The 14,309-nt window shown below is 36.5% G+C and overlaps 1 protein-coding gene across 1 annotated transcript in view; it reads right to left on the minus strand.

Moving 5' to 3' along the window:
* LOC118768406 overlaps positions 1–14,309 on the minus strand; it is a 73,510-nt gene continuing 59,201 nt past the window's right edge. The window contains exons 11-13 of the mRNA XM_036514792.1: positions 11,387–11,545; positions 549–677; positions 1–177 (exon numbers count right to left, since the gene is read on the minus strand). Coding sequence (XP_036370685.1) covers positions 1–177; positions 549–677; positions 11,387–11,545 — 465 coding nt within the window. The remainder of the gene's footprint in view (positions 178–548; positions 678–11,386; positions 11,546–14,309) is intronic.

Here is a 14,309-nt window from a genome sequence, read left to right on the forward strand (position 1 = left end):
TTAACAACTGGTCATAATGTTACCAACCATTAATATGGCAAAACTTGTGAGATGGTCGCAGGAACAAACTACTTTCTTTCCAGGTACATAATCGGATGTTTTACAGCCATTTGTTGCCCAATGAGGAACCTCTCCTGAAGTTTCCTCCCAGTAAACACATTCTGGGTTGTCGGCATTCTGAAACAAATTAAAATTCTAATAATTTAATCAAATCACTTTCTAATTAGAGTACATGTAATTATGATATGTCTCTTTTGACTTACAAAGAAGATACCAAGGTCATTAATGTTTGGTTGGTATTGACATTGTGAACTCCACCTCGGATGCTGTGACATAGTTTAACTGACCATTCCATCTTGTTTATAAATCTTTGTCTTTTCTCATAATTTACACTGCATCGTCATAACAACGGAAGAACACGATATTGGATGCAGTAGTTCAGGAAATATTTGATGAAATATAAAATGATGTGATGGTCACGGCTGGGATGTGTTTCATCATAGGTCTACTGGGTTAGTGATGGCATGAACATAAACAGCAACAATTACCTGGTTTATTAAATTGAATGATATATTAATTGGTTCATCAAGGTTGCTTATTGAAATGTTAGGGATACTGGCACTAATAATATGGCTGTTAATTTCAGTATTTCCTTTGGCACTGGAGTTTTGTGTTACCTGTGAAGAGATGTTATTAAGTAAATTAATTTATTCAATGGAAAACATTATTAAAGCATGAAACGATCAGACGTTAGTATTGTTTTGTTAAGGTTATTTCTACAGATATAAAATAGAAATTTTAGCCAACACTGATTTTTGTTACAACGATTCGTATCGGGACGTCAGATGTAACCTATGAAATCGAAAACAGGAATGTGTAATGCGTATATATGCCATATTGTGGAGGGCTTTTCCTCTTCATCAGCACCGGTCTAACCCATTCTCGCCTCCGAACATATTGCTTATATAGCCACCGCTTTCAGTCATTGGATATACCAATTAACATACTAAACGCATTCCTGAAGCTGGTATGTAAATATTAATGAGTTGTAGGTAGGTGGTATTTCTTTATGCAACCATGCTATACTAGAAATTATATTAAATGTATTTTTTAAGTCAACGCTATGTACAGTGCTTTTTACATTACTTTGTGAAGGTTATTTCTACAACATTTCTTACCAAGACGTCAGATGAAAAACAATGAGATCGAAGATGAAAATGGGTAATGATTGTATTTATCATATTTCGGGGGCTTGCTCCCCCTTTCATCAGCACTCATCTATCCCATTACACAATCGTTACTTTAGTCAGCAGCACAACTTAATGCAATATATATTAGTTTCAAATTTTGGTCTGAGGCCAGCAATTTCTGGAGGAGGGGTAAATCGATTAAATCAACCCCGCTGCTCTTATTTCATCGATCTCGAAATGATGGAAGGTAGAGTCAACCTCGGCGTAATTTGAACCCACAACATAAAAAGGAACGAAATGCCGCAAAACATTTTACCCGGCGTGCTAACGACTCTGCCAGCTCAACAATCTATAATAATCGTTTCTGCTGGAAGCACAAAGCCTCAAATCTAAAGGAAGGGATTAAGTTGATTACATTGACCCCAGTGCCTAAGTGGTACTAACTTTATCGACATCGTCGGAATTTGAACTCAGAACGTAGCGGCAAACGAAATACCTATTTCTTTACTGCCCACAAGGGGCTAAACACAGAGAGGACAATCAATGACAGACAAACGGATTAAGTCGATTATATCGACCCCAGTGCGTAACTGGTACTTATTTAATCGACCCCGAAAGGGTGAAAGGCAAAGTCGACCTCGGCGGAATTTGAACTCAGAACGTAACCGCAGACGAAATACCCCTAAGCATTTCGTCCAGAGTGCTAATGATTCTGCCAGCTTAACACCTTACAATCTATAATAATTAATACCAAAACGAATTTCTGTGTGTCAGTGTGTCACACTTTCACCTCTTCACTTACTATTCAATGACACGTCTACTATTCCTCATGTTGGAGTGAGAGTAATAGTTATCATAGAGACGGTGAGGGCAATAATGGATTGGTGGTTGTGGTGATAATGGGGTTATAGTAATAGTATGAGCTGTAGTTGTGATATAGGCGGAGGTGAAGGTGGTGGTGGTGATAGCCAAGGCGGTCAGACATGACGGTGAAAGTAAAGGATGTGAAAGACAGTGATGGTGGTGGAGGGAAAGGCGGCAAAGTCAAAGGAATTGATGGTAGTGGCGTCAGGAATCTGAATAATGTATGTATGGCAGTTGTAGCGGCGATGGTGGTGGTCTGGTGATGGTGATGGTTGAAAACAATCAACAGAAAGAGAGAGATAAAGGAAGAGGCTAGAAAAATAAAATTGTACTGACCCTCGAATGGGACGACAAATTATGTTGTTTATCATGCAGCTTTGCAATAAATTCCAAGTCGACAAATTGTATCATTGTTTTAATGAAGATTGTTCATTGCTTGAAAAATATTCGTCACGTTTAATAATATTTAATATGTACTTAATGCATGAAGTGACATTGTTGTGACCAAGGCCCTATGAAGAGCCCTCCACAGGAGTTAGCTTAAAAGCTGCTCGACAGGGCGGCTTTTAAGCTTGTAATACAATATATGTTTCAATCAAATGTTCCATAGGTGTCCATACATGACGGTTGTACTCGTTCTAAGGAATGGACAGTTCGTTTTACATCGAAATTGTTTAGATAAACGCTGCTGGTACTTAACAAGATCATTTGGTAATCAACGAGTCCGGCGTTCAAACTCACTCCTTAGCACCTTGTGTAAATAAATATATAACACAGACTCTGGTTGATAAATAAGAGTTTGAGGGGAATTTAGCGGTTGAAATCGTTCTCTAATCCCAATTGTGAGTATAGATGTGTATATATATGTGTGTGTGTGAGTCTCTGCGTGTGTATAGTGTGTATCTGTATGCATGTATGCATGTATGCATATATGTATGTATGTATGTATGTATGTATGTATGTATGTATGTATGTATGTTTGCATGTATGTATGTATGCATGTATGCATGTATGTAGTGAGTGCCCATAGCCTAATGGTTAGGGTGTTGTAACATAAAATTAAAAATATATCAAATTTTTCAGTCTTTATTTATATTCTTTTATTTGTTTCAGTCATTTTTACGGGACCATGCTGGAGCACCGCCTTTGTCGAGCAAACCAACTCAGGACTTATTATTTGTAAGCCTAGTACTTATTCTCTTTTGCCGAAGCGCTAAGTTACCGGGACGTAAACACACCAACATCGGTTGTCAAGCGATAGGCACAGAAACACACAAACACACATACACACACACACACACACAAACACACACACACACACGTATATATATATATACATACATATATACGATGGACTTCTTACAGTTTCTGTCTACCAAATCCACTCACAAAGCTTTGGTCGGCCCAAGGCTATAGTAGAAGACACTTGCCTAAGGTGCCACGCAATGAGATTGAATCTGGAACCATGTGGTTGGTAAGCAAGCTACTTACCACACAGTCACTCCTTTATAAGCTGTGAGTTTCCCTGCCTAGAACTTTCATACATACTCACCTTGTCTCCGATGAAGGAATATGCAGTGTACGGGTATGCTAGCCTATCAGTGGGGACATCCCAGAAAAAGCTGGGGTAGCACAAACGATATCCAAGTTCAATTACGATAAATGACTCCTGCCTTGATTTTTGTTGTCCTTTCTCTCTAATATATACTTGTTAACACGGCATCCTAATACGTATCCCAAGCTCCAGCCTCAGCCGTGAACTTGGAAACTAACGGATGACCAATTATAGCACTTACTCTGCATAACTATTCTTTTGATCACCAGTGAACTAAACCCCCCACATCCTCGATATATATATATATATATATATATATATATATATATATATATATATATATATATATATATATTGATAAAACGGTAAGATAACAAAAGAAAGAAAGAGACCTCAATATTATGTAAATAGAGGAAATTTATCTATACAATATGTTACATTACTCGGTAGTCAAGATAAAACTCTGAGTTTCAGATGCCGAAGTGGAAATCCACAACACCATCTCTTCGGTTATCTGGCTATTTGAAAACGTTATGAAAAAATACCGTTAAAAATGAAGGGAAATTACTCTGTTATAACTCTGCTTTGCCTGCGTACTTATACATCGCTCGCATTTTTCGTCATAAAAATTATATAAAAATACATAAAAATATATAAAAATATATAAAAATATATAAAATCTTCTTGGGACATAACACAGAAAGCATGTTCTATCCGTTTTCTTTAGGGGACCAAAAACGTAACAGAAATTTAGTCACATGTGGGCATGATCCGAAAAGCTCTGTCCTTGTATTTAGACATGTGGTAGGGTCTAAGCTGCTTTTCCAGATAAACCATCTCTCCATGTCGCATAAACCGCACCTTCCGCTGCCGTTAGTGTAGGGCTTACATCTGGCCAAAATCTTCCATTGTATGTTATAATCGACACCTTTATCTCTTAAAGACCAAATATGATTGGATAATTGTGTCGCTTTTCTTTTGTTCCAGTGCCTAAAGCTCAAAGTGTGGTTATTGAACCTGGCCTTGAAATTACCCTCTGTCAGGCCCACGTATTTCTTCGTCGAAATATTAGTTAAAAATATTAATAAGAGGATTTCTAGCCTCTCATCTAATGAGGACATCTTCAATAGCGTTGCCCCAGTTTATAATAAAGCTTTAAAAGATAGTGGTTTTAGCGAAAAAATAAAATATACACCTATCACCAGCCCAACAATAAGGAAAAGGAATAATAGAAATAGGAAGGTCATCTGGTTTACGCCCCCTTACTCACCCGAGGTGGCCTTCAATATAGGTAAATATTTCCTAGCACTGATAGATAGACATTTTCCAGTTAACCATGCTTATAGGAAACTCTTCAATAGACACAATTTAAAAATTAGTTTTAGTTCAACTACCAATTTTAAAAACATAATCAATCATAACATACAAAAAACACAAGAAGAAAACAGCTGTTCATGCAGGAATAAAGAATTGTGCCCGCTAAATGGAGCTTGCATGTCCAAGACCATCATATATGAAGCTACCGTAAACTCTATAACCACTAAAGACACCGTTTCGACGAAGAAATACGTGGGCCTGACAGAGGGTAATTTCAAGGCCAGGTTCAATAACCACACTTTGAGCTTTAGGCACTGGAACAAAAGAAAAGCGACACAATTATCCAATCATATTTGGTCTTTAAGAGATAAAGGTGTCGATTATAACATACAATGGAAGATTTTGGCCAGATGTAAGCCCTATACCAACGGCAGCGGAAGGTGCGGTTTATGCGACATGGAGAGATGGCTTATCTAGCAAAGCAGCTTAGACCCTACCACATGTCTAAATACAAGGACAGAGCTTTTCGGATCATGCCCACATGTGACTAAATTTCTGTTACGTTTTTGGTCCCCTAAAGAAAACGGATAGAACATGCTTTCTGTGTAATGTCCCAAGAAGATTTTATATATTTTTATATATTTTTATATATTTTTATGTATTTTTATATAATTTTTATGACGAAAAATGCGAGCGATGTATAAGTACGCAGGCAAAGCAGAGTTATAACAGAGTAATTTCCCTTCATTTTTAACGGTATTTTTTCATAACGTTTTCAAATAGCCAGATAACCGAAGAGATGGTGTTGTGGATTTCCACTTCGGCATCTGAAACTCAGAGTTTTATCTTGACTACCGAGTAATGTAACATATTGTATATATATATATATATATATATATATATATATATATATATATATATATATATATATGACTATCCCTAGTCTCAACAAAAATTGTTTCAACACGCAAATTCACATAAAGAATCTTGCAAGCCAAATACAAAACGAAATATATGCACGGCGTCCGAGCTAAATCTGCCAATTTTCATAAAATGGAAAGGAAAGTACAATATCCCTTCCAAATATTAAAGCATTTTCAAAACTCAAAACAATATCCACAACGTTATGGCTAAAAAGTAACAGTTTACTCCAAGTACCCATACTCAGTTCCCACCACCGTCGTGAGACACCTCCGGAACCTGACAAATGCATTTCTTACCGGGTTCCTGGTTTTTGAACACCTCTCTAATCTTAGCAACCAGCTCAGCCTTGCTCCTACAGGCAGGCAGGTAGGCAGGCTGATGTCTTTCTCAACCTGACCCACACATGGTAGGAATTAGGAGGTCAGAAATTGGGGTTAATGAAATGAAATTCTCTAACAATATCTTCTGACTGTTTTCCAGGGATTTTGCAAGGTGCCGCATCCTGCTGCCACACTTATGGCCTTACAGCAGCTACCCTTCCCGGTAAGTAGCCTTTTTCGAATTCAGCTTAAGGCTCTGTTCATAGGTTAAACTATGACACAGGGCCAAGAACAAGTGCCTGACAACAGGGGAGGATGCAGGGCTACACCTCTTTAAATGTGTTTGGGTGACAGTACAATATAGACAATGGTAACGAGGTGACAGGGTGTGCCATCCAGGTAGACGAAGGTAAGTATAAAATGGAACAGGGGAAAAGAATGCGAAGGTAGTGAGTAAAGAGAATGGCAGAGGGTAAAGGTGGGACAGGAGGTGAATTGTGGGAGTGATGAAAAGAGACAGAGGTGTGGTTCACAGTAAACATCATTATGGGGGTTGCTGAGAGACAGTTTATATAAACACAGGTAGACTTGTTAGTAGGCTGTTATGTAGACGTTTATGCGTGTGTGTGTGTGTGTGTGTGTGTGTGTGTGTGTGTGTGTGTGTGTGTGTAGGTAAATGTATATGTTAGTAAAATGATAGATAGATAGATAGATAGGTAGTTAGATATTACGGACGAACAAGCACACACACATACACAAATGAATACTGAAACACATGCCCATATACACACATGCACACTTCACACACACACACACACACACACAGAGAAGAAGACAGAAGTACACATACAAACCTACAAACATGAACACATAAACAGATGAAAATGCAGAATACATACGTAGAAACGTATACACATGCTTACATATATATATATATGTATATATATATATATATATATATATATATATATATATGTGTGTGTGTGTGTGTGTGTGTGTGTGTGTGTGTGTGTGGTGTGTGTGTGTGTGTGTAGGTAAATGTATATGTTAGTAAAATGATAGATAGATAGATAGATAGGTAGTTAGATATTACGGACGAACAAGCACACACACATACACAAATGAATACTGAAACACATGCCCATATACACACATGCACACTTCACACACACACACACACACACACAGAGAAGAAGACAGAAGTACACATACAAACCTACAAACATGAACACATAAACAGATGAAAATGCAGAATACATACGTAGAAACGTATACACATGCTTACATATATATATATGTATATATATATATATATATATATATATATATATATATATATGTGTGTGTGTGTGTGTGTGTGTGTGTGTGTGTGTGTGTGTGTGTGTGTGTGTGTGTGTGTGTGTGTGGAGGCGCAATCGCCCAGGGGTTAGGGCAGCGGACTCGCGGTCGTAGGATTGCGGTTTCGACTTGTGAGTGTTTATTGAGCGAAAACACCTAGAAGCTCCACGAGGCTCCGACAGTGAGGTGGCGATCCCTGCTGTACTCTTTCACCACTCTTTCTCCCACTCTTTCTTCTGTTGGCCTGCTCGGTTACCCAGCGGGGTGGCATCATTCGAAGGCTGAAACAATGTATGTATGTATGTATGTATGTATACTAGTTTAAAAGCCACTCTATCGGGCGGCTTTTAAACTAGTATATGGGTTTTAAGCAAGTGTGTCCGAATGGGAAGATTTGCAAACAGATCTCTGACTTGTTTTGGAGAATTTGTTGCAATTGCTTCCTCCAGAGTCATATCCCAATGATGACCATATTCCACGCAAAAAAAAAATTATGTAAAAAAGAAATCGCCGAAAATAATCGCAATAATGAAAACATGGGAATCCAAAATTTCCAGATTGCACGTCCAGATTCAGCCCGGAATGATTTTAATTTACTCATACAGGTGGTGTTTAGATTATAAAAACTGTTATCGTACAAAAAAATGTGTCGCCAAAAGGACTCGAGGGAAGTTTCTGGGATCCGTACGAGATTACTAAGAAGCTGTTCACTAAACCGAAGAGTTGAACTTCATCATGCACGAAAGAAGAATTGGATGTTCATATGAAAGAAACCTAAAGCGATCCGCATCGTTTCCAGCCACAGTCACTTCTAAATGGGCAAAAGCATCTCTTAGAACCTGATATCGAATTTCACATTGGAGACATCAAGGAGAAAGAGGTGAATTATTTCGTGAGAAAAGCTAGAGCAAAGAGTGCGTCAGGAGATGACGGCGTCTCGTATAAAGTCTACAAGTACTGCAATCGTCTGCGAAAGAAGCTCTTCACCCTACTCCGACAGCTGTGGCGCGAATAGACTCTTGTAGAGGATTGGTGTAAGGAAGAAAGTATATACCGGCCGAAAGAGGTCAATGCAGAGACTATGAAACAGTTTAGGCCGATATCCTTATTGAATGTGAAAGACAAGATCTTAATACGAATTCTCTCGAGGAGAACAGTGACATATTTACAGAATAACGAATATGTTGATGAATCTGTTCAAGAGGCCGGAATCTCTGGGATGCCTGGATGCGTTGATCACTGTTATATATATATATATATTTAATATATTATTATTATTAATATAAGGAAATTAATATCCAAACTCATCATAAAGATATACTCGTGTGAAAGAACTTATTGTATTAAAGATATATATAAATAAATACATCTAAAAATACGAAAATAATGTATAAAATAAATTTGATAGTTTAAAAGTTTTAAATTAATTATTTAAGCATCTTACGATCGTTTCGCAGAAGAGCTGTCCCTATAATGATATCCTATATTGATAAGCATTTATAGACAACTCTTCTGCTCTTCAGAGATATAAAATATGAATATTGTATAATATATCGAATGATGTTTTTTTTTCAAAATTTGAAGTAAAATTTTAAAATAGTCTTTGTTTGAAATGCAAAATAAAAATTAAAAATTACTACTTTTGATGAGAGTTTTTAAATCCATATATATTTCCTTTGATATTCTACTGCGATAATCCATAATATTCATACTCAAAATCCGTCATATTATCTTGTATTCCAGTATAGTTTCTTTTCAATTTGGAGTGGGTTTTTTCCCATTATTTCTTCAGTTTTTTACCATTGCCTAGCTACTGACATGAGACAGGAGTTCAAGGATGGTAACTTCTTTTAAGATGGAGAAAATAATGAAGAAAGACGCGATGCTGTCATCACTAAAAGCATTTTTTTCTTAAGGTGCCAAGAAGGAAGATAGTGCGCGTGCGAGCGTGTGTATGTGTGTGTATATGTGTGCGTATGTGTGCCTATGAGTTCATGCACTGTGTAATTTCGATGTTTTCCATTGAAAATAAAGTCAGCTTTCTTTTAATTTCGTGTCTTTGTATGAACAGACATTAGTACAATATTTACAAATTAGAAAAATAAGACCCACTGTTACAGAGATGAGTATCATGTTATAAATAGTGAATCAGAGACAACATGTATATATGTATATGTATTAAAGAAAGCAAAAAATAAAACAAAAATGATAGTGTTCAGTATGTTGGCGACGGGAATTTCTGTCAAAGAGACATGGTTAAACAAAGTTGTACAACATTTCCCTCTTCCTCTCACATACCCACTTTCTCTCTCTCTCTCTCTCTCTCTTTCTTATTATTAATCCCACTGCCACCATCAACACTACTACTTTTAATGAAACATCAACAACTCTCCCTAAATTTCTTTATCTCTCTTTCCTTCTCTTTTTCTTTCTCTCTCTTTCTCTCCCTCTCTTTTTCTTTCTCTCTCTTTCTCTCCCTCTCTTTTTCTTTCTCTCTCTTTCTCACTGTCTGTCTTCGCCACCACCCTCACAGTCTCTATGCATACTATTACTCTCATCCCAGCATGAGGAATAGTAGAAGTGTATTTGAATAGTGAGAGATGGGGTCTAAGTGTGATACACTGACACACAGAAATTAGTATTCGTATCTGTTATATTAGATTCTTAGAAAATCTATCCCGCTTTAAAAATATAAGTAGAGTGGCAGATTCCTTTGACTAATCCCGTCAACGTGGTGCCCCAGAATATCCGCAATCCACTGACTGAGGCAAGGAAAGATAAAAGATAAAAGATGAAACATATGTATTTGCTATTTGTGTTCCCGTGTCTTAATATCACGCAAAAGTTGTAAACTTGAATCACCGTCATACAAGCGGGCTTCTATGTTTCTTGAAAACCTTTTCTGTCAGAGGAACAGTTTTCTTCGCCTGAAGCAGGTGATGTTTGGTGTTTGTAACAGCATCTGACCATAGAAAATCTGTGTCACTGAATTCTGCCCGACCCATGCAACCGTGGCAATATGGACGTTAGAAGAATGATATTATACATGGGTGCGTATGTGTATGAGTGTGTGTGTACGCGTGTGAATGTGTGTGTATGTGTGTGAGTGTGTGCGAGAGTATATGTTTGTGTGTAATGCGTGTATGTGTGTGTATATGTTTGACTGCGTGTATCTGTTTGAGTGTGTTTATGTGTGTGAATGTGTGTATGTGTGTAAGTGTGAGAGTGAGAGTGAGTGAGTGTGTGTGAAAGAGAGTGAGAGAGAGAGAGAGAGAGAGAGAGAGAGACGTAGAGTGAATGTGTGTGTGTTTGTTTCTTTGCCTTTATGCGTTTCTCACAGAAGTTTCTCCTAAGTGACTTGGTGTATTAAATCAAAGATCTTTATGACAAAATATTGCTAAAACTGTTTAATATTTGTATTTCATTTACAAATGTTGTTCACATTTTTTACTTTAATCTTATGCTGTTTCAAGAGAATGTTGTGATTTAATTGACACCCGGTCAACCTCTGCATGAATCAGCATATGTTTAGCTTGTTTAATGCCTTATATTGGAATAAAGAGACTGGATTAACTCAGGATGCCTGGGATCTTCGTCGCTTTGTAGCGGCCAAATGAAACTGAAACATCGTTGATGCCCTCTCTGTGTTTTTAATACACCAAATTCCTTAAGCGAAGTCTATCCGAGACAAAACTCAGAACAAGCGCCGTTCTGAGTTTCTCTATGCATTATAAATGATCTACACACAAACTATCATCTATAGATGAGTACATACATGTAAACATTGGCAGTTATGTTGTATTAATATCGTTTCAGCCATTATAAAAAAAAACGTATCAATGAATTCAAACAGAAAGAAGAAAAGTTTTGTTCCGTACTCTATAGAGCTTATCATTCCTCATGGAGTAAAATACTACTCTTGCAAGGGTTGATCTTTGTTCGTCTTTCAGATGTTTTGGTAAACTCTTTGGTAAGGAAATAAAGGAAAGTGTCTGTATATCATCTTGTTGTTGGTCAGAGTATGAGTGGTTAAAGAGCTGGTAGAGAAAAATAAAATGAAAATTGAAATTGATAAATAATAAATAACACTACGACAACTGTTGCTGTTGTTATTGTTGTAACCTCTTCTTCTACAACAACTTCAATATTACAACACATATAATAGCTAAAACTATCAATACCAAAAAACTACTACTGTCTCATTCATAAGCAACCATTGGGGTGTTTTGCATTGGTCAACTAATTCTTGGTCTGTCCAGTAGTTTTCTATTTTTGATTCAATCTCTTTCTCGGGTTCGCAGAGACATGAATACGGAAGAATTTGGTGCAGAATCATGTTTATCTCATTGTTTTTAACCATTGACATCATTTTCTACTTTTCAAACAAGGTGAAATATTTAAGATTAAATCAAATTTCACCTGTGCCTCGGAAAACCTAATTTATGACATTATCTGGTTAGGGTGCGGTAATCAGGATATTGGCCAAACAGAAATATCACTCTGTCGAAGAACCACTCTCCACAAAGAACAAATCCACCATCCACAATACAGACAGATATATATATATATATATATATATATATATATATATATATATATATATATATATATATATATATATATGTATAAGGGTGGAAAGGAACACACGAGTTGATATATATGAAAAAACAAGTCAAAAATAGAAAATGCTAAGATGATTTTATAGTGAATCTTTCAGTACCGGTTTCGGTCATTTTGAGACCTTTTCAACTGTAACGATTAAATAATTAAATTTAGAAAATTTAGAAAAATTAGAAGAAAGATTTTTTTAAAGGAATACTTCCATAGTAGTGTTCAGATATAGGTGGCATTCTGCCTTTCTCTGACTTCCTTGTTTGCACTTGTGTATTCGAGGTCGTTCCCACTCCCACCCCCTCAAGAACTCACAACGACCTCGAATACACAAGTGCAAACAAGGGAGTCAGAGAAAGGCAGAATGCCACCTATATCTGAACACTACTATGGAAGTATTCCTTTAAAAAAACCTTTCTTCTAATTTTTCTAAATTTTTCTAAATTTAATTATTTAATCGTTACAGTTGAAAAGGTCTCGAAATGACCGAAACCGGTACTGAAAGATTCACTATAAAATCATCTTAGCATTTTCTATTTTTGACTTGTTTTTTCATATATATATATATATATATATATATATATATATATAGAGAGAGAGAGAGAGAGAGGAGAGAGAGAGAGATACGTTTGTGTGTATTCATGTAGTCGCACGCGCATGTGTATGTGTGTGTATTGGTTGACGGCAGCAGTAAATACACATAAAGAACATTATTTCTCCCACCATTGTTACCACACTTATTTATTGCATTTAAAAGATGTAGAAAAAAAGATATAGGACAGATGATGGAGGAGCAGAAGAATTTGAAAAGATAATTAACCTAGTATCTCTTTAACAATTAGACTCATTAATATAACCCTATAAACAGAAGTGTCGTCGTCCACAGACAAAGTTGTTGAATGGTTAGGTTTGAGAGTATGGCATTTTGTGGCCGCCACAGAAATTTTAAGCCATTTAGCAGCAGGCACAAGAAATGTTTTATAGTGAAGAACACAACTTTCTGTACTTTTCTGTGGTTGTGTTAATAATATAATTTGTGTTAATAATTTGTCATCAAATATATTAAGATTAAAAAGAAATATGAAAGATCTTGTATAACGAGACTACACTGTTGTGCTTTGGACATTTAACTGGACGACTTTTGGTGTTTAATTGCGAATGCATGATATTATATATTAACGGACGTATATATAAATGTTGAGTGGTGAGAACGGAGTGTATTGGTGTGTGTGTATATATTTATGTGTACATATATATATGAATCAGTCTGCATGAACGAGAATGTGCATATAAGTTGAGAGAAAAACAGGGCAAAATGAATGAGATATAAGGTGCAAGAGAGAAAGAGGGGCGTCGGCACTGGTATAGTGAAGACGGTTGGGAGGCAGTAGTGAAAAACCAACCATGCCATTGCTGAGTCTCTCGCAGAAAATGACGACAAACGACACGAGATGAACCGTCATTCTAAAGCAAATTGGGATTTTAAAAGCATATCTTTATTATCTATTCCCACGGATTCAATCTGTATCTGTCAAACCTCCCCACCAACTCATCTTCACATCACCCACACTACGATCACCCCTGACTATGGTATAATTTCCTCAGTTGATGTAATTATATAAGAGCTGAACTGCACATATTCCATCCCCTTTTGTGCTACTAATTATCCCTTTCCTTGGAATCACTTCTTTTATCTCTCATCTAACACTTCTATCACATACAAACAACAAAGATTTTGTTACAGAAGACCAAATAAGTGTTCCTCGCTTATTTTGCTATTCTCATTTTAAATCTATAATTACATTTTTTTCTATAATGTCTAGATTTTGTGTGAAATGCCAATCACTTAATAAGATTTCTTACCACGTCCAGATTTTGGTTTTAATAATCTTAATGCCAGTGATATGGTGTTTGCTTTTCAAGGTGAAAGCAATTTTTGCTTGACAACTATATGCAGATTCTAATGATTCTGATCAATAAAATTTATCCCGAGTTAGCCACACTGAGTCAAGAGTTGCCAATTGCCCAACGGTCAGTCGCTGTATGACAGCCAAGTAGATTCGTTGTTGAAGACAGCAGTTCACCAGTTTGATAGTGAAATAGAAATAGGGGAAAGAATAGCATATATTTTCCAGATGCAACTAGCTCCCTACATTTGGGAAGTCAAATGGAGTTAAATGACATAGTGTC

This window comes from Octopus sinensis, linkage group LG29 (genome assembly GCF_006345805.1).
Source record: "Octopus sinensis linkage group LG29, ASM634580v1, whole genome shotgun sequence".
Classification (NCBI taxonomy): domain Eukaryota; kingdom Metazoa; phylum Mollusca; class Cephalopoda; order Octopoda; family Octopodidae; genus Octopus; species Octopus sinensis.